The 21,361-nt window shown below is 38.8% G+C and overlaps 1 protein-coding gene across 4 annotated transcripts in view; it reads right to left on the bottom strand.

The window, feature by feature from the left end:
* arhgef25a (Rho guanine nucleotide exchange factor (GEF) 25a) overlaps positions 1-21,361 on the bottom strand; it is a 51,102-nt gene that overhangs the window by 1,982 nt on the left and 27,759 nt on the right. For all 4 annotated transcript variants that reach the window (XM_042003469.1, XM_042003470.1, XM_042003471.1 and 1 more), the window contains 14 exons: positions 16,750-17,057; positions 16,119-16,229; positions 11,245-11,369; positions 9,614-9,680; positions 9,108-9,211; positions 8,819-8,888; positions 6,671-6,760; positions 6,201-6,293; positions 5,700-5,750; positions 5,525-5,602; positions 5,229-5,420; positions 4,808-4,988; positions 953-1,182; positions 593-727 (listed from right to left, as the gene is read on the bottom strand). In XM_042003469.1, the coding sequence (XP_041859403.1) occupies positions 593-727; positions 953-1,182; positions 4,808-4,988; positions 5,229-5,420; positions 5,525-5,602; positions 5,700-5,750; positions 6,201-6,293; positions 6,671-6,760; positions 8,819-8,888; positions 9,108-9,211; positions 9,614-9,680; positions 11,245-11,369; positions 16,119-16,229; positions 16,750-17,057 (1,835 nt within the window). The remainder of the gene's footprint in view (positions 1-592; positions 728-952; positions 1,183-4,807; positions 4,989-5,228; positions 5,421-5,524; positions 5,603-5,699; positions 5,751-6,200; positions 6,294-6,670; positions 6,761-8,818; positions 8,889-9,107; positions 9,212-9,613; positions 9,681-11,244; positions 11,370-16,118; positions 16,230-16,749; positions 17,058-21,361) is intronic.

Here is a 21,361-nt window from a genome sequence, read left to right as displayed (position 1 = left end):
TGTCTGTGCTGTCCCTAAGGACAAGTGTCCAGTGATGACAGAGGGACATGCTGCTGATCATAACCTAAAGTTGGCCGACACATCACTACTATTACTGGCTTTGGGAATGTTGTATTTTGTTTATGAATTGATCCTCTCTCTCTCTCTCTCTCTCTCTCTCTCTCTCTCTCTCTCTCTCTCTCTATATATATATATATATATATATATATATATATATATATATATATATATATATATATATATACATTTTTAATCCAATAGGGGGAGAGGTAGCTCTTTTTATGACTTAACAAATCCCCCCATTGCATGTTTGTCGAAATAAATGGCCACAATGTACTCAAGTCTTTCATCTTTTAATTAACAGTAAGGAACAAATTGGAATTATTATTGCATGTTGCTCAATGGCCTAAAATTTTTTCCCCTGTGGTTTGTTTTCTGTGGCTTGTTTTCTCATTAATTTTTCCCAGTACTGCTGTTGAATAATGATTGCTTGACATCTCAGAAGCACAATGTTCTGCTGTGTGATAATAACTGTATTTTCACAGTTAGATTCATGCTCCTATTTGTCCAGAGAAACATGCATATACGCTACCTGTGCACCTTGAGGGGTTGGGGTGTACAGCCCATTTGACACAGTTTGACAGTTTGACTGATCAGTGAAGCCCAGCCGGACGTGCGATGGGGAGACAGTGTGGGAGTCAGCAGGGAACGGCTGGACCACAGTGGCCTGCAGATGCAGGTAAGGACAGGTGAGTCACTCAGTACAGGATTGCATGCACACGATGCAATTTGCTGTTTTTCATTTTTGCCACATTCTCGTCCAACAGCCATGAAGCTTAAGCAATAAGCAGGCATAGCAGTGTCTAGGCAAAGCAGAAACATTGTGCTTGAGTGGGCTCTTATTACAGGATAGCATCACTGTGCATAGTGAATTAGAGCTGAAGACACCTACATCCCCCAAAGAACAGGTCTCGCTGGGTCCTTGGCTCTGGCCTTGACTTGGCAGGTAGAGCGCAGGCAGAGAAGTGTTGTGAGAGTGGAGGGAGGGGAGCTTATGACGGTCAATAGAGGCAGATGAGTGGGGTCGCAGGGCGCTAGTAGCAGACATAGGGGGCCTCATGCTGCGGCCAAGGCTATTGGATTTGCTCTCTCGTCGCTGATACTCAATAGGTGACTGTAAGGCTGAAAAAGAGAAGAGAAGTACACTAGGTATTACAATTTTATGAAGCTGCATTTAATTGTTTTATACATTGTGTTAGATGGAATTAGTAGATAAGAATATCTGTTTCCACTGAAATTTAGTTGATAATAAAATTATTGTGTTCTAAAAAAATACACTACTTTGCCAAAAAAAAGGTTCCACAAAAAAAAAAAAAAGAGAGAGACACTAATGTTTTGTTGGACCGCATTTAGCTTTGATTACAGCAGCATTCACTGTGGCATTGTTGCAATAAGCCTCTGTAATGACACAACATTTATTTCCATCCAGTGTTGCATTATTTTTACCAAGATCTTGTATTGATGATGAGAGAGTCTAACCATTGCACAGAGCCTTCTTCAACACCTCCCCAAGATTCTCAGTGGGGTTCGGTAGAAAATGATGTCTAATGTCTGATGAATCCTGGCATTGTCATCTTGGAATAAGCCCATGCTACCAGTGAAGAAAAAATCCATTTAAGAAATAACCTGGTCATTCAGTATATTCAGGTAGTCAGCTGACCTCATTCTTTGGGCTCATAATGTAGCTAAATGTAGACCTGACCAACTGCAGCAACCCCAGATCCTAGCACTGCCCCACAGGCTTGTACAGTAGGCACTAGGCAAGATGGGTGCATCTCTTCATCTGACTCTCTACTTACCCTGATGCAGGGTAAATCTGGACTGATCAGACTACATGACTTTCTTCCATTGCTCCAGAGTCCAATCTTTATTCTTCCTCGAAAATCTGAGTCTTTTTCTCCAGTTAGCCTCACTGATTAATTGTTTTCTTATGGCTACACAGCTGTTCAGTCCCAGGCCCTTGAGTTTCATTTTTGCTGTTTATGTGGAAAGGTTCTTACTTTCACTAATAAACATAGTCCTGAGTTCTACATCAGTTCTACAAGATTTAAGTGATCATTCAGGATGTTTTTCTGATCACATTTCTTCCTGGAAGACGATGGTTCCCCACTATCCTTCCAGTTTTAATAACGCATTTAACATTTAACTTAACCCAGTTTTAGTAGTTTCTGCAATCTCCTTAGATGTTTCTCAGCTTGATGCATGCCAGTGATTTGACCTTTCTTAAACAGACTAACATGTTCTCCACGACCACAATATTTGTCTTTCTACATGTTTTTTTTAAGAAGTGAGAAGCTACTCAATGCATCAGTTGGGGTTAAACAACTTGTTGCAAGCTGAAAGATAATTAATAAGTAATTGTCCAATAGGAGGCTAGTACGTATTTGTTTAGTTAAATCCAGGTGGCAACTGTTCTGGGGACCAGACAGTTTATTTTAATGCAATAGTAACATTTCAATGCTACACTGTATTATAATCTATTATTTATGGGGCAGTCCCCAAACAAACATGAGTTTATTTGTTGCTAGAATAAAAGAATGATGTGTTATAGAAGATTTATTTAAAGTTTAGCTAACCTCTTTGATCATTTCTATAGTTAGTTAGCATATTCATGAGACATTATAACAAATAAACATAAGGTTTTAACACTTTATAAATATCTATAATTGTACATGTCAACATATTTGTCACTAAAGTATAAGTAGTTTACATAATATCAATAAGTTGTGCCTTCATAATCCGTTAACCTAATAAACAGTATTTAAGTTATGTAAGCCTGTCTGTAATCCTACAATACTCTGTAAATTTAGACTGAGAATATTTGTTCTTCACAACTAAAACATAATTTTTAATGGTCATGATCTCCAAGCCCTTAGGCAATACAGAATTAAAAGCAGAAAAGATTTGGTAGTGCATGTTACTGCATGGGTTCAGGAACATTTCTGAAAATCTTTTTCAGAGAATGCAGTCTGTATTCACAAATTCAAGCTAAAACTCTATCATGTCAAGAAAAAATTATCTTGGGATAGTCTCTGGACCTGATTTTGTTTCATTTGGAAGGAGGTGAAGTAAAAGTTTTTACTGTGGTTTGACAAATATCTAAACTGAACTCCAATATGGACTAAGGGGACTCTGGGCTAAAGAGGAAAATTGCCATCTGGTTTGTAATCAGTGCATAGTTCAAACTGCATTTCAGCAGCATTGGTCTGTATGTCTGTCTGTCCGTTATTAACATAACTCATAAAGTAATAGAGAGATTTTGATTAAATTTATAGGTAACCTCTGAAATAGATTAAGGAACAAGTGACTAGATTTTGGAGGTAACTCAATCACCGCCTGATCCAGGATGTTTTTTTTAAAGGATTCTTACATCCGCAGGCCAGGTGCAACCATCAGGGAACATCGATAAACTTTGTCACATCCGGGTCTTTCACCAGTAAAAAAAAAAAAAAGGTTGCCAAACCATAACATGATTGGATTTTCAACATCAATGCTGGTTTTTCTTTCATTTTCGTAGTTTCCTTTAAATATGCTGAAAAGTTGTGTTGTGGTTGGCTGCCATAAACATAGTTGTTCCACAGACAACAAGAAATTGCTTTTTGAACTATGAAAAAGAAACAAAAGCCCAGAAAAATGTGATAACTGACTAGCGTGTCAATGCTGATGGTACACCTTGGAGTCCTTTGATATATTCGACAGTTTGTTCCGATAATTTTGTGACTGGTGAGTAAGGATTTATTATGACATTACTGTTTAAAACATATGGTTGTCTTTTGAATAGATGACAAAAAAATACCATGAAAAGGTTTTTGTAAAGTTCTCAATGTTTCTCGTTAGCAGCTCCTTTACAGTGTGATGGCAGATAGACATGAGGGTATGCTTTTAGTCCTACTGCCGCCAGCTTCCCCTCATATCTTTTTCTAGCCTTGACACTGAAGGTATCAATATAACTGTAAGATATTATGGATAATTTTCTATTAAAAATCAACGAAAAAAAACTTAAAATATGAAGACAAGTTGCACAATTTAACACGGATGCTGGTATGATGCGGGGTTTAGTTCAAGCTGTACATGGTCGTATGACTCTGTGACGTAGGTTTGCACCTGTCAATGAGGCGATAGGGATAATTTTGCCCTTAGAATTTAAAAACTAATGCCCACAATCACTGTCAAAAAAAAAAAAAAAACAATAACTTGGCAGAGGTCTACATTCTCTGAGTGCTTCTAGTTTGTGATTTTATGGGGGTGCATTAGTGCACGTGCCATGGGTAACTTGCACTCATGTAAAGAATGTATTAATGCAGAATATGCTGATATACAGTAAACAGGTTTAGGAGTGATGTATGCTGCCATCCAGACAATGTTGTGCAGGCATGACATTTAAAATGAGCATATAAAAAAACTAAATAAATAAATAAAAGGTTGATTTAAGAAAACTAAATCAATTCAATTATTTAGCAAAAAATTTAAAAAAGAGGAAAATAAGCATGAAATCGTTTCCAAATATTCTAACAAAACACTGTATGTTGGAATTTGGCTGCAGCAAATCTTAACTAAACTATCTTGGAATTTGACCTAGTTTCTCCAGCTGTAGCAGGCTTCCATAAGGCCACATAAATGAGGAAAAAAAAGTTTAGACTCACACTAAATGAACAATTCACAGTGAATATAAACAATAAATGGAAAGCAACATTATTTATGGATTTAGGAGCTGTGGAGTAGTCTCCAGAGCTGACCTGGGACATACCATTGAGGAAGTTGCGCTGGCTTTCCAAGATCTGAACAACATCATTGACCCAGGCCCGGCAGATCTCAGGGGAGGCGGCCTGCAGCTGGAAGCGCACCACGCTCCCATCAGGATTGCGTGAGGTCAGAACAAAACGTGCATCATCACCATCCACACTGGGCTCCACCCCCAGGCAGCTCACCTGGAACATATCACATATGACTAACACCTGGGAGAATTTCCTCCTGCTAAGTTGCTTGTTAAATAACACATGTGAGACTCTTTAAAGCCCACACTGAGTAATTACATAACATTTTAAGTTCAGCTAGATTTATTGTGGTGTGAATCAGTTGTGTAACTTAGATCCTTGGAGTACGCTATACTTTGTCATGTTTTTCATGTTTTTCTAACAAAACTTGGGTGCCTTTGCCTCAGCACCTACCTTGATGCTGTTCTTAAAGGTATACCCAGGGAGGGAGAAGCCTTTCTTCCTGTCGATGGGCTCACTAAAGATGACCAGCTGCTCAAACAGGAAGACTCGCCTCTCTTTGGCTCGAGACAGGAAGCTGCTGTCCTGCTCGGTAACAGTGAAAGTGTCTTGCTGGAGCAGTTTGCCCTGGGCTGTAATCTTCCCCTGGTATAGAAACAAAACAGAGGAAATAGTTACAGAGGGGGTTTTAACTGAGGCTAAATATTCAGCAGGAGGATTGTTTTGGGAACAACTGTCCTGAGACTGACCTCAAAGCCTTGTAATCTGCCCACATTCATCATGTCATTGCAACGCTTTGGCACAAAGCACATCACTTCCACTGCTTTCTATTTACAAAACAAAAGTAACATTTGCTCTCAGTACTCAAAATTTTGCTATGTACATCCAAAAAACACACTGAAAATGTATGTTCAGGACACCCACCTCCAACTCCTCTGTGTCCATCCCAGCTTTGGTGTAATACTTTAGGAAGTCCTGTTGAAATAAACACAACATGGTCACCAGAGCATTCCAGGTTTACGGCCTAGACTGAGGTGAGGACATCTGGAGGAGTATTTATGGGTGCTGAACTCGCCTTTCATTACAATTCTAAGGGGCAAAGTTTTAGATTTAGGCAAAGTTTTATACCAGGAATGTAATTTTATGATCACCTTCAAAGACTTGTACATATTAATGCTTGAATCCTCTCATAGGGAGGAAGTATCATCTTGTAATTTGCCTCTAACTCTCCTGCAAGAAAGTAGCCTGAATAGAAAATATGCTCAGCATGTGTCGTGTTTATGCACAGAAGGTGTTTACATCAGCTTGTATGTTTACAACGCCATGGCAGGCGCTGCTTTGAGTCTGCTCAATATGACGGCTGCTCGGTATGTGTGCACAGGTGCTGGTGTGTGGTCAGCAGCGCAGCTGTATCCTGTTTTTCACCTTGAGCAGAAGCTGGTACTTCATGATCCTTTGGACAGGTTTGATGAGCAGGTCATTGAGCTGCAGCCTGTGGCCCAGCTGCTGTCGAAGCTCCTGAGAACGGCGACAGATACACACACCACCAGTTAATGTGACATCCACAGCACAGAACACAGCATCTGATGGATAATATAACCCTCTAGGACAATAAACAGCCAGGATCATATTGTATATGTCTATTTGTCTTGTGTTTAATGCCAGTGAAAATGAAGTAGCAGCTCAAAAGAGATCCACGCAGCTATGTATCTTATGTATACCAATATAATATAGGTCCATAAAACATTCATGCATATGAAGTGTCTTGTTAACCTCAACCTTGAGAGGCCAGGATCTGCTGGTCAGACCGGCTTTGATGAAAACAAATAATATAACTGACTTATTTCTTTATTTTAAAAAAAATATTTTAAAGCTAGATGTTAAATGTTTCTCACCTCGAAATAAGTCTCAATATACTCTGAGACGATGTGCTCCGATTTGGGTTTATTCTGACAGTAAATGACATACATGTGCAGACGCCTTTCCTGCAACACAAACCAAACAAACATCACTTAACTAAAACATCCCAACTGAGCTTTTGTTACTAACCAGCAGAAACTACAGTAGCCCAAAGAGGACAAAGCACAACACACATATATCCAAATAGTTTCAATAATTTCAAATGACAAAATGACAGAAAACATAACATGGAAATTAAATTAATTAAATTTTCATGTATCTTGAAGTTTTTTTGTTTTCTGTTTTGTCTTGTGCTTTCTTTAATGTCATCATTTTAGAAATGCTTTGTTTGTAAAGTCTGTATCTTGTGTCTTGTGCTTCCAAGAGTGATAGCTTTGTTTTGTTTTTGAGTTTGCTGCAATGTCCTGTTTTCAGAAATACTGTGTTTGTGAAATATCATTGCTGTTTTTTGTTTGTTTTTTTTTTTTGTTTTTTTCATTTTTTAAATGTGCTAGTATTTTGTTGTCATGCTTTTGGTGTCCTTGTCTTTACTCAAATGTTTTATTTTCTGTCATGGTGTAGTTTGAATATGTTTTTGAAGTACTTTATATGGTGAAACATCATAGTGTTTGATTTGTGTTATGTCATAAATGTCCTTTGTTGCTATATTTTTGGTTTTGTTGTTGTGTTTTGTCTAATGGTGAGGGCTTTTGTGCATTACATCAACCATCAAAACACATCTTTGATATCATTCTAAGTACATGGAAATGGCCCTAAAAGTGAGCAAAAGAAACTGTTTTCATTGTGTAGCATTCTGGTTGCAGGCTGGGATGAAAGGAAGCAGTGCAATAATGATTTGTCTCAGTACAGCGCCTTTGAAGCTGACTCTGTCTGGTAGCGCCTACTCCTCTGTGACTAATTGGCATTGGGAGTGTAGATGTGGCAGTCTTGAGAGAACTAATGGAGTTACATGTAAATGAGCATCAGGTTATGTATAATTTACCCAGGTTACCCTCAGTGTAACCAGAGCCATTTACAACCTGTCAATATAAGACTGCTCCTAGCAACTGCAGCCTAGAGTATGGGCTGCATGTAACAATGCAGGCAGTCACTGCTAAAGTATGAGGCAGTGTGCCAACTCTGTGTCTCTACCAGGATCCTGAGTAGCACTGTGTTCACATGTGTTTACATGTTGCATGTGTGTAAGTGAGTGCACATGTTGCATATTGGTGACAACTCTTGTTAAAAGCGGATCAAGCCTTCTACTTTTCATTAGGGCCATGTTCCCAGTCTGCTCGTTTTCACAGCTTGACATCATGCTTAGTTCAGTTACAAGTTTCTTTATTCCCTCGCAGGCTTTTTGAGTTGATTATCCAGTGGGCTGAGCCTCTTTGGATTGTGGAAAGAGTGGCGGCACGGCAGAGTGAATATAGCAAAAAACAGAAAGAGGGTTTAGATTTAATTGTATTTAAACAAGAAGCAAAGTCAAATTGCTTAAATGATCCATCGTGTCAACCTAGTCTGCATGTGCCGCCAATTAGCTAATACATAGAAATCTAATTTCCCGCATTGTTTAAGTCCTGTGTGACCTTATACTGATTCTGGCTCTATTCTATTCCAAGAACAATAAACTTTTTTTTTTTTTTTTTTATTTGTGTGTGTGTGTGTGTGTGTGTGTACAGCACATCTCTCTGCTTCATTCTCAGATCTCACATAGGTTAGACTTTTGGGTGGAAAAAAGCTTTTACATCAAAGAGCCTGAGCCGAAGATTTGTTTTTCATTGTCATGTTCTTGTTGTCTTTTCTGGCTTTTGTATTTTTTCCTCTTGACTAGTCCAGCCATTGTGAGTTCATCCAGTGTGTACTGTGTGTGTGTTATCAGTATGAACTGTTGTAAAAACACAGCCTAACTGAGATGCATCAGTAACAGGGAAGGGGAAGGAGCTAAGCTGGCAGCTGAGAGGAGGAAAGTGCAGCGGTATATAAACAGGAGCTCTGAATGTTTTCTTTCCTTTTTCTTTTTTTTTTTTTTTTTTTTAACTTTCACGCCAAACAGCAGAAGGAAACAGACCCAGACTCGCCCACTGTTATGCATGTCCCTGTGCATGTGCATGTGTGTGTACCTACAAAGAAGTCATACTCACATGTTTAATAAAGAGCTGAGCCAGCCTTTCAGGCTCTGCCAAACACTTCTCCAGCTCTCCCAGGAAGTAGCTACAGAGAGGAAACATACACAGATGTATACACACATACACACAAAAATACAATCATCCTGCAAAACGGAAGTTCAGAATTTCCTCCTGAACTTTTGTTCCTTCACCCTCCACTCATATACAAACACACTACTCTGCAAATCTTCTGTTTTCCTTTTACTTTATCTGCATTTGAAACACATTTTTACAGAAAATATTTTTAAAACATTAAGGGACCTACTCTTTATGCCAGTCAAATATTTGATGAATGTTCCCAAAAACAATCTTATCTTTTCCCTTCATGTCCTCTGGCACACCTTTGGTGCTCATTGTTGCCATGTAGCCCTGCAAGAGAAAGACAAAACTATTAATGCCTGCTTGTTCACGCGAACACAAATTCTCTGAGCAACACCATAAGGCTAAGTTGTTACACTGAGAGTGGCTATCACATACCACAAATTACTGCGCTTTTATTAACTTTTAGATTTTTAGATTAGAATTTGTCTCTGAACCAAAATATCTGGTGCTACTTAAAGAAACAAGAGATGGAAAGTCCTGCAGCATAATACTCCTCAAGTTCATAATTCATAAAATCTGCTTAAGGCTGGAGACGGCGGGATGAAGGCAGACAAAAGTGTGCAGTAATGTGGAGGGATTGTGATCATTAGGATTTGAAGCTCTCTTTGACAGAGTGGATGACTATGTCGGTGTGGATTGTGTGTTCTTAGCTGGCAGACTGAGGTTTACCTCCACTATGAGCCCCAGGTCTGTCACATAGAACTTTTCTGTCTCGATAAGCTCCTTCAGCACATACCTGCAAAGATATAAATGAGTGAAGAACAGTGTTAAGATACATTACCATACTTGTCTTATTTGCAAAAACATATAAAAATATATTCTACATAGCTCAATTTGTTCATTTTCCCAAATTGCAATCTTGAGAGATTGAAATTTTAAATAAAATTTGGATTATTTGGTGGGATTCACAGAACAAATGTAGACAGTTTTCAGTTTTTGCATTTTCAAGTAAATAAATTCAGTTAACTACCATAACTTGCAGAATTTTTAATGTCAGCAAAAAGCAGAACATGTAAAATATGTATCTACTCCATACATTCAGTGATGTTCTGCTGCCTCTTTAAGAACAAGTGCAAGGCTCAGATGTCACCACATGACCTGAGCAGAGAATCCTGACAATGTAAAAGTAGCTGCAGAGGGTTGTGAGATTATCAGGTTGAAAGCTGCAGGGAATTTTAGTGATTTGTTCTTAAATTATGACGTATTTCACTTCATGCAACAGTCATGCCAGGAAGCATAATGTTTTCTTGTTGTCTTTCTACATATTAATCCATATATTTCCATATGTGTTTGTAACATGTTTATGAGACCTCTGCACCACCCACACAATAATTTTGCAAATGGTTATCAAACACACAAAAAAAGGTTGGATTTTGTTTAAAGGTCCAAAGTTTAAAGGTCTTATCATTCTCTTAATTTTTCTTATGTCAGGGTTTACAGGTTTATTTCATAACTCTGTCCCTGTTCTTCTGAACACAATATTTATTTAAGCCACAGGGGGAATAGCTCTAAGAAATTGAGATACCTCTACAACTGTTCCTCTGATCTAAACCTACCATGGTGAGTGTCACTGGTGAGCTAAGAGAGTACATTTCTGGGGTCTTCTTTCATTCTGTGGGTTAGGGTTAGAGTAAGACCTAAGGCTAAGTCAACCCTGCTGCTAAGCAACATTATCAAATGCACTGCTTAGACTTTTGTGCTTAATTTGTGACCTCACAGATGATGCCTCCAGTTTAGAAAATATGCCCATGGCAGTGGGTGCACATACACTATCCTTTAAATTTGGCACCCCAGCCTGCCTCCTCATAAGCCATCTGTCTTGTTTCGAGTGGCAACTGTCAACATCATCACGTTGCAAATGTGAACATGTGGAAACATCAACTGGAAGTGTGATGTGTGCTGTATCTAAGTGAAAACCAAATGTACTGAATAATTTTCCAATTGCAACAATTTTTGTTTTCAAGGAGAATTTATCATGAAATCATTTTCTTATTTTGGTCCAGCTGATAGATTTCTAGACTGATATTTGGCACAGATAACATTACTATCATAATAACACAGATGAGCCCTTGACTTCTCTTTTAGTACCACCATTAAACCAAACAATTAGTTTTATACATTCATAAAAACCATCTATAAAATGTCCCTTTCTCTGATGATATTCTGCAGTTGCACTCAAACAAAATTCTGTTTGTGCATTTTTTTTATAAAGAAGCATGAAAACAATATTGCAATGACAATTATAAGAGATGAATGGCATGAATGATGTTTGCAGTGATTAACAAAAAAGGAAAACGTACATGCTTTTCTCTAAGGCACTTTTCCTCTCCTCCTCAGTGTCAGCTGCAGCTGACCATTGGCTGGAAGTGTCGTCCATCAAGACAGAACCACTGTCATCTGGCAGAACACTGGTGGACTGAGTGTCCTGAGGAGATAGACAGGCAGAGAAATTGTTTATTTAAAGGTCCAGTGCCAGTAATGTGGATCATGCCAGGAATAAAGTCAACAAAGGGAGATAAAGAGCAGGAGAGCAATGGTAATGATGCAGGTTGCCAAGGTGACCAGCGGGAGCAGCCAGGCTTAAGGAACAGAGATTGTGAGATAAAACGATCGAATTTAAGATTGCTGCTGTTAATGACCAAGGCTGTGCCACGCATAATCGTAGATAACAGACAGATAAAAAAGAAAATATTTAGGAGCAGGAGGCTACAAAGTTGTATGACATGACAACAAAAAAAAATCTCCATGAAGTGGAGGATTCAGTGAAAAAGGAACACAACCACTGTGCCAATCAAATACATTATCATATTTCTGATGTCCGAATCAACACATTGTTCGGCCAAAAAGGGAATGAAATGCATATTCAAATGCATAATACATTTTTTGTGGCTTTAATATTTGAAGCACTACTCCAGCAGCATCAGCATCTTTTTGCAAAGCCTTATTGGCCTCAGTGTACATAGGATAACAGGTTACAGCAGCCTAATCAGTTGTGTTCTTGTGTTGTATACATGGCCTACTTTTCTTGTTTTTTTCCAGGAACTGATATCGTTTCCTGTGTGGGGCTCCTGGGCAAATATAGAGCACACTACAGCAAAGCCTTCAAAGACAACAATTATGACAAAATCGATGGATTCATTTCTACCCACAACACTAATGTTTCTGCTACCAGTAATTCTGTGAGTAAACTCAGAACAACTAATAACTCAATGTCTAAAATTGTGTCAACTTATGAAGTCAACCTTTTTGTCAAGCCACTTGTGTCTTAACTTTCTCCTGACAAAGTTCATCCTAAACAGATACACAAACATGCACACACCGCAGACATACACCTAATCCGTCTAACTCCCAAAGCGGACGGTTGCCTTGTGGAGAAATAATGAGTGGATAGATACACATACAGGCAAACAAGAAAAGGGAGAGGAGTTTCTCCTTTTCTTCTCTGGTTTAGTTCAACTTGTTCACCTGCCATCTCTTGAAAAAACTGCTAAGTATCTACAAAAATCCAGATTTCTATTCTGTCACAGCAACTCCAAAAGACAAGGCAAAGAAGGGAGACTGGTGGGTCTGGACAGACAAAGAGGCTCCATGACAACCTTCGCTCCCCCAGCTCGTCTTGCCCTGCTATGAGTGCTACAGCCTAGCTGACAGGTCTCCCTGGCTCCCTGATCATTTCCAGATGTGCTGTGGCAAAGCCCACAGGAAAAAAATTCTTGTCTCCCTTTGTTGTTAAGGTTTGCTTTTTATACCATGAAGCACATGACAAAAACTTTCAGATGTTCAGGCAAGTCAAACATATAGACTTTGTGTCTTTGAAGTTTTAAGTTGTGCAGAATGAGGTCTGGCATTGTCCTGATAAAATAAGTACTTACCTCCCAGGAGAAGATCTTGCTTTGATGTACTCTAAAGAGTGTATTTGGGCTGTAGTTGATGTAAGATACTTTATTACATGAATTCCACTTAATTGCGCTGTTGACAATAAAAACTTAATTTTGTTGATTTTATTAACTTGAAATCATGAGAATTGTTGAACCACAAAATTTAGTGGAAAGTCAAATTAAAAGATTGAAGTGCAAAGACCACAAAGACTCCAAGGAAATGCACATTTCCATATAAATTCAAGTTACGTGCTTTACTTTCTGTGTTATGTTTATATTTAGACAACACTGTTGTAATGTTTTCTTCTGTCTGAATGTCAAAGTTGGTACCATGAATGTGAAGGACAGTACAGGGACTGACACACACCACCACCACTGGCATTACCCCAAGAGTTGGACAGTTAGTTAGAATAAAGTTGCAGAATTAAATGTGCTTTTGTCAATATGTCGCAGCGCTACCTGCTATAGTTTTATTTTTATTTATTTAGCTTTGTATGTATTGTATTAAAATGTGCTGTTAAAAAACTCATTCCTTACAAAAGTTAATATGAAGTTAAAATTTTCATTTCAGGTTAAACTAAATCAGTAATTTACATTGAGTCAAGACAAAAATATTACATTTTTTTTTTTTTTTTTTTTTGGTTGAGCCAGTATTGATGTTTTAACGTGTGGTAACATATGTTTCCCTAATTCCAATGTACATCTTTGTCTCTGTGGTACCTTCACACATATGGTAGTCATTCATGCTATGGACTCTGATGCACCCCCATACCATCACAGAAGCTGATTATTGTACCTTCTGCTGATGACAATCTGGATGGTCTTTCTTATGTCTAGCACAGAGAGCCAGACGTCAGCTTTTCGCAAACAGCAACTGAAAAGTTTACTCATCTGACTGTAAAGCATGTGTTCACAGTCTTCGTAATCATATGTGAATGATTAATATGTGGCTTCTTTTGTTGTGTGAAACAGTTTCAAGTACTATTTCTGGATGGAGCGATGGACTGTGTTTAGTAAAGGCAGTTTTCTAATGCACTTGAAAGGCCATATGATAGCATGTTAGTTCTCATGCAATGTAGCCTAAACAATCAGTTTGTGCACATCTAAAAGTGGTTTCCATCCTTCATCTTTACAGCAAAAACTTTCATCTTTCAACCATGTCATGCATTGTAGATGTTGAAAAGTTAAAGTTATTTTCTTTAAGCATTGAGAAATATTTTTTAACACACTGATGATTCTCTAAATTAGACGTAAAGTTGGGTGGAATTTTGTCCTCCTTTTATACCAAATGCTGACACCCTTATCTGTGTTCAGTTAATCTGCTGATTGTTTATTTTGTGTACTTCTTCTGTGTTTCCTCACAACTCTTTTTATTTTTGGAATGGCATCAAATTCTATACAAACATGTTTGTAAGTGACAAAGACAACAAAAACCGTTTTTTTTAAATACCAACTGTTAAGCAAGAATAGGAAACTATACATTTTTAGAGACATCGTGAATGAAGAGGGATGCATCTCTGTGGTAATGATTCCACAAACATTTATGAAATATGCTCTGGATATCAAATATAAAATATCTATTTTCCTGTAAACATGATCATTCCTTATTTTAATATTATATCCTTATATTGTAATTAAATCTAATATTATTTTACATCCATTAACTATGGATCAATTTTTCACTAAACGTCTGCAACTCATTAGAACTAGAATTAAATGAAAGAGATTTCCATGTGCAGGACGATTGCTCTGTGATCTTCTAAATATGCTGTTTTGAATATCGGTTCAAACAGCCATCATAGCCAGAACTTATTATCAATGAGGAGGAAATGGATGAATCAAAGACTAAATCTATCCTTGTGCAACCATGCACAAATCAAAGGCATTTGGCTACAGGAAAACAGAGTCCTGTTATATGTGAAGTAAAGAAAATCCCTCTGAATGACTTTGAAGAGACTTCATAATAACAGCCCCACTCTGTACTTTTAGTCATTTATTTTTCCATTTGGCTGAATAATCTTTCAACGGTGAGTCAAGATGACAGAAAGTACAAACTGTTCTGCAGAAGAAAAAAATTAAATAGTTGAAATCTTCTTGCTTTTGACTCAAGAGTTTTACCAACCACTGAGATTCTGACATATTTCCATTATTCAGAAACTATGATGCACTGTGGTGTGAGTGAACAAACAACAATGCATGTGACACAACACCTGCTAGCCAGGATGGGGTTGATAAGTAAGTAAAACCAGTAAATGAAAGAACTGGCCCACACCAATGAATCACTCTACCTCTCTTCCCCTGTGTAATTTTAGCTCTGCCTCCAAAGACTGGCAGTAAAAACTCCAAAGCACTGACCTCATCCCTTGATGTAATCACATTAATGCTTTTCGATGTGCTGTTTAGACTGAAACCGGAATTTAAATGCTCAGGTGTTTATTCACAAGCACAAGAGACTCCACAGCGCTCAGACATCATTGTTTCATATCAATAAGGTTTACGCACTGCTGATTAATGCAATATTTCTCCTTTAGAGCGACACCACATTGTTGGCGAGCATCCACTTCAGAACAAAAAAGCACTCAACAAATACCCAACTTGAGACATTTCTTTCCTGCGAGCAACTGACTGATAGAGTTTGATGGAGAAATGAAAACGTATGTGTTCACACAGCGCTCTTTTATCACATCTGCCATTTCGTGCTATTTCCTATTTATCTCCTGGCATGTCCTTTTGTAAGATGTTCAGTGTGAGTCATGCATCACACAGGTCACTGTTAAACTCTGCCTTCGGGTCGTCTAGGAATAAATCTGCTTTAAGAGAACAGTATTTATTTAGACTCCCTCATGGATTGATTGTGTGCCTGGTTGTGTGTATATACAGACTATGTGGTAAAACAATGCTGTCCTCCCTGCATGTTTTGGTGCATTTATTCAGCTTGATCACTGAGCTCCTCAGGCAGTAAGTTAGCCATTTCTACATGCGACAGGAAGGCCATACAGGCAAAGAGCATTGATGTGACCTCCCCACTAGGCTGGGTCCTCATTGAGAGTATTACTGCTAGCCCTCTCAGAGACTTGCTTCAATTAACTGTCAACAAAAATAAATTGATGGTGGATTTAATGGACAAAGCCTGAATCACATCATAGTCATAAAGTATATTCGGAAGATTATTTTGTATTTAAGCCAGTAACAGGTTTGACTGTATGTCATTTCTATGTAGTATAAATAATACTTGATAACAGGAAAAAGTAGGTTAGATTTGAATGTCAGTTTTATAATATTTGTTTCTTACAGACCTGGGTATCTGGCAGCGATGTGCAGCCTATCAGCGAGGCAGTTATGAAGCTGGGTGGCTGTAGTGAGGCTGGTGACAGGTCCTCAGGGCTTGCAAGGCCATCTTTCCACTCCTAGAGTACACATACAAAGATAGTGTCAAAATGGCACAACATCAGCAGGACTTGCAATGTCCATAGCATGATTACACATCAGAAACATGGCTAGAAAACAGAATAAGGAAAGTGAGTCACAAAACATTGTGATGTGAGATACTGTGAGCTGGGCAGAGAGCAGAGTTGCTGTTAGCAACTGTGCCATCTGACATGATACTTCAAACATCAAACCTGCACCTCGGCTGATGTTCTTGCGCTACCTAAAGTAAACTAATCATAGTTGTTTGGGATGTTGGCTGCAATTTGTGTTTATTAAAGGCAGAAATTTTGCATGTTTACTTCAGAACCAGTTCATGTAAAAGCCTTGTCAGACGATGGTGTGAGTACAATTTTGGTCTTGAAGTTTACTTTTGAGGCGGTTCCTTGCAAATGTGCAAAACGGAACCTGCACCACAAAGGCAACTTTCAAAGTCTTGTAGGATTAATTGTGCAATCAAGAAAAAACAGCATCCTTGTTAGTTTGATTACTGCTTCGTACCAGTTCTCTGTGGGTGACAGGTAAAATGGTGAAAGTTTCGTCAGGCCTCGGAGGGCTGCCAAGGCCTAGGATTTGGCTGTGGGATGGAGGAGGTGGAGGCTTTCCCTCAAGCTTTTGGACCTGGCGCTCTCCTTTTGAAGCTGATCCGGCACTGAGTTTGCGGACAGGGTTTGTGAGCCACTTCTTGAGGGTGCTCACAGAGCGCTTAGAGCCGGGAGAGCTAGGGGCAGAGCTGCCTGATGGCTGAGGGGGCAGTGACGCCACAGAGGTGGAGATACTGCCTTCGCTGCCGGCTGCTGAGTACGAGTCTGGAGAGATGATACAGAGAGAGAAATCAATATTAAAAAAAAAAAAAAAAAAGGTAGACAACTTTCTAGATAAGGATTAACTGCATCACAGGGCAGAGTGCACCCTCCCTGTTTAAACTTCAGTTAATCAATTAATTATTACTAAAGCAAAAGTGCAAAAAGAGCATTCTGCTTCAGTCAAGATAAAACTTGACAACTACAACAAGGAGGAATACAGGTCTGTGAGGGGTGATGTAAAACGTGAAACAGAAGACAACACAAACAGAGAGAAAAAGCCAGGAGAGAAATCAACACAAGGAGTGCACATATAAGCAGGCTTCCTCTTCAAACACAGCTGTGCAGCTGCGCACCCACACCAAAAAAGTCATACTTAAAGTCATTTATAGTCAAGTAGGAAGATTTTTATTATTCGTATTATTATTATTATCATATTAATCTGTGCGTGGCTTCATCACATGACCACACTGATGAATGAAGGACAGCAGACATGTGGTATGAAAAATTCTCCAGAGCATTTGTAGTTTGTCTACTGCACAGTGATGTCAAGAGGACATGGGAAGTGAGCAGGAGGTTTTGCTGGGACCGGACATCCATTTTAATCCTTTTTAGAGGGGGAGATCCTTGCCTCGGACTATTTATTTTTTCTGTATTGTCCTCAAATCCAGTCTTGCTTTGTCCCTCTAACCTGCTGCCCTTTCCCTCAGCTCTCCTCAGCTCTGAGGTTTTCCTCTATACTGTGCATCTGGAGAGTTTTATCTATTCAGTCACAATACAGTTATATTTGCAATCCATCCTTGCAGCCTAGACCTCTGTCCCTTAATCAGCACACATGTGCAGCTGGAGGATCTTGTTAAACTAAGACCTGTGTCCATGAGGTATTATTGTCCAAATACAGCAGCAATTTTACCTCAGTTTCCAGTGGCATGTCACAGAGATGATGGAAAAACTTAGTAAGTTGCCTTTAGTTTTCAAAAAGAAATTCTTGATGTAAAGTTTCAGTCTGGTTTGTAAATTTGTTATACATATGTTTATATAAAGATTTATTATGTGGGTCACAGAGAGAGAGTTTATCACATCTCTCAGCAGTAAGACCAAGAGTGCAGGCACATTGTTCTTCATTTTGTGAACAACAGTCAATGTTAATGTTACTGTTAATAAGTTTAATAGTCAGTGCACCTTAAGGTTCATGGCAATAGAAGATGAGCATTTCCACACTATTCCCCACACATCTTTCATTTATTTATCTCAGAAATAAAATTGTAACCTCACTGCTGATCAGTGAAAATAAGCTCTGTACTCTCCACTGTGTGAAGCTAACAGTATTTTCCTGACATCTCATACTGCCAGTGCACAAGCATTTAGGTTAAATTGATCATTTGTGCATTCAAGATGCAAACCATCTGGTGTATTTTCACAACAGAAGCATCCATTTCCTTTCATTTTACTCTGACTTATCTCAAAGCATTTTGGTATCACATGTGCTCTCTGGGGGTGACCAGTTACCCCATTCTTCCCTCTGCAAATCCCAAAATGTCCTGTAAGATTGGACACTGTTAGGGAATCTAAGCCAGGCAGAGTGGCAAGCTGAGTAGGGAAGAAGAGAAATGAAGAGAAAGAGAAATCAAAAATCACCTGAAAGCTATTGACTTTATGGAAAAAGCTAAGCATGTAACATCAGTGAAGGCTGCCACAAAGAGAGAAGACAGGACATGGAAGTTATGGCGAATCCAATCCCGAGCAACCTCCCAACCCCAGGTTCTCTGACCTCTGACAAGTGCTAGACCCAGAGGTTTGTGTTTCCCTGCTCAGTTTAATACTTAAGGGTCAAAGTCTTCAAATACATCCAGTTCCACTATTTCTAATTCTCCAGACATGACCTGAAAAAGCTGGTAAAAAGCAAAAAAAGGACTGACACTTTCAGTGTTTGGAAGCAATTCAGGTGAGTGCAACACCGTTTTATAAGAAGCTGCCTCATAGTGATGCAGTGGCCATGACAACTCTGCAGATTTATAATTCACAGAGCTTACACGACTTGCTGATTTCATAATTACATCTTTTACCATGGCAACACCCCTTTAATTGTGCATGCAGTATGGGTATGTTTCCCTGTTGACCCTGGAAAGTTAAGTCTGAATTCTCAATACAAGCCATCACAGAGACATCTATAACATATTTTTCTCAGTAGCAGGGAGAAAACTGACACAAAAAGGGGTTGATGAGTGTCCCTTCAGGGAAACATGCCTCTGCTCCACCCACAGGTTGCCAGATAAGTGGCGTTGATACTGTTAAACACCTACAAAGAGGAAATTGAGAAGAAAAAAAAATTCCCTCCCACTATCTCCCTATCGTGCTGCATGCTGATAGTGCCCATGATATTCATCTCCATTATGCCACTGCTACGATTATCCCAACTGATTTTGTTAATGCAACTTCACTGTTGTTTAGGTGCTTACCATAATTAACAGTTGAAGGCGCACGGCGATGGGACTGCATTAAGCTGGCCCAATGGTGATTTGTTAATGCTGGGCTTTCACCAGTCGCCCACTCACTGTCTGAAAAGCTCTGCGCCTGCTAGAGTGGGAGGCTCATCCAAAAGTGCTGCACTGTGTAACTTTAGAGCCAAAGTGAGTATCTGCTCTAAAGTAGTTCCAGATTTTCTCCTGATGCTGTTCACTTAACTGAAATCTGATCGTATCATTAGGGCAACTTAGAGAGTCTGATCCCTTTTGCAGTTTTTGCTTTAGTACAGTATTACACTATTTGTTATAATAACCAGCAGATATAGTCTGGCTCCATTACCAATTTATTTTAGGGCTCCAAATGATTCAGTGATTCAGTATGAATCTACAGATGTGTATGAAAACTGTCCATCACAATTTAATCTTAATTCTGTCCAATCACAGCTTTAAACTGAATTACTTCAATTTACTGCATCTGAGGGCAAAGAAAAACAACTTTATTATTTAAGAGGCTGACAATATTAAATGTGACAGTTGCATGAAAATTAAGTGCATCAAAAAATCTCATTAAACTGTATTATGATGATTTCTGACTCATTCTCTGAAGATTTAACAGATTAATCAAATAATCATTTAGCACTACACCCTTTATGTCCTTTTTTTAATGTTGCTTAATGTAAACTAGAAGCACCAAAGTCAATTTAAATGGTATTTTCCAGTGATGGTCTATACACTATCTGCATATCATGTGTTAAAGAAAAATATTTGATGCTACAGTCTCATTAATGTTGTAAAAGTTTTGGACATCAGTGAATGTAAGACAGCTTTTCTTCTTTTTTTTCTTTTTTTTTTTTTTGAAACACAAAACTAGTGAGAAAGAAGGGCAAGTTACACTGCTGAAGTTGTTTGGGCAAATGATGTAGACAAATATGCTTTAACTGACAGAAAACGTCTCATCCAACTTCTTTTTATTGATCAGCTGATGAGTGAGTGCTGCTGAGCCAACAAATCAGGCTAAAAGCATTGGCTGTAATGGAGCAAACTTGTTCATAGCCCTTCCACCGAGGAGCTCTTTGTCAACCCTAGGGCCTCTCAGGACCACAGGCAATTTAGGCATTACTAGACTCCACCAATAAACATACAGGTTCCTATAAACATGCACATAAACACAAACTGCACAACATTTTCCACAGCCCAGATGGGCACATGTCTGTGGACTGTTCACCTGATGTTTCCAGTGTCTGTCAGTCAGTCTGTCTGTCAGATTCAACATGCAGCACATTAGAGCATCCTGCTGGTTACCTCAGTGGCAAACTTGTAAAATGTCCAGCTGAGTCTAAGAAAGAGCTGCCAATCATTGTCAGTACCTCACAGATCACAACTCCGGGGGGCGTAGTGATCAACACACAGGTCTGCCTGCATGACTGCTAAAAACTCTCAGCACAACACCATACTTACCTTCTCAAATCTATTCTATCTCTTTCATTCTTTGCCCCCTCAATCCAAGGCAGTCCAGATAGTGCTGCTATATTACATTTCACCCACTCAGAGGAAATGGACACACTTCTCATCAACCAGCAGGACATAGGCTGCACTCAGGTATTCAGATGTGCAAACTGAAAGATCTCAGACGCCATGAGGCACTTACGGTCATAAGCATATGACCAGAAACCTTCTAACTTTCATATATCTCACTGTGTTTTATAATAAATAACATTTAAAATCCCACTCTGCACTGATCCTCAATCCCAGACTTTTTGCCTCATATCTCTGTCCCTTCAACATTTCTTTTTCATTATATCCCATCCTGTTGGCCCCAGGCTAGTTTATGTGTATTTTATTTCT

Source organism: Melanotaenia boesemani, chromosome 13 (genome assembly GCF_017639745.1).
Source record: "Melanotaenia boesemani isolate fMelBoe1 chromosome 13, fMelBoe1.pri, whole genome shotgun sequence".
NCBI lineage: Eukaryota > Metazoa > Chordata > Actinopteri > Atheriniformes > Melanotaeniidae > Melanotaenia > Melanotaenia boesemani.
This window is presented reverse-complemented; position numbering and strand designations above follow the sequence as displayed.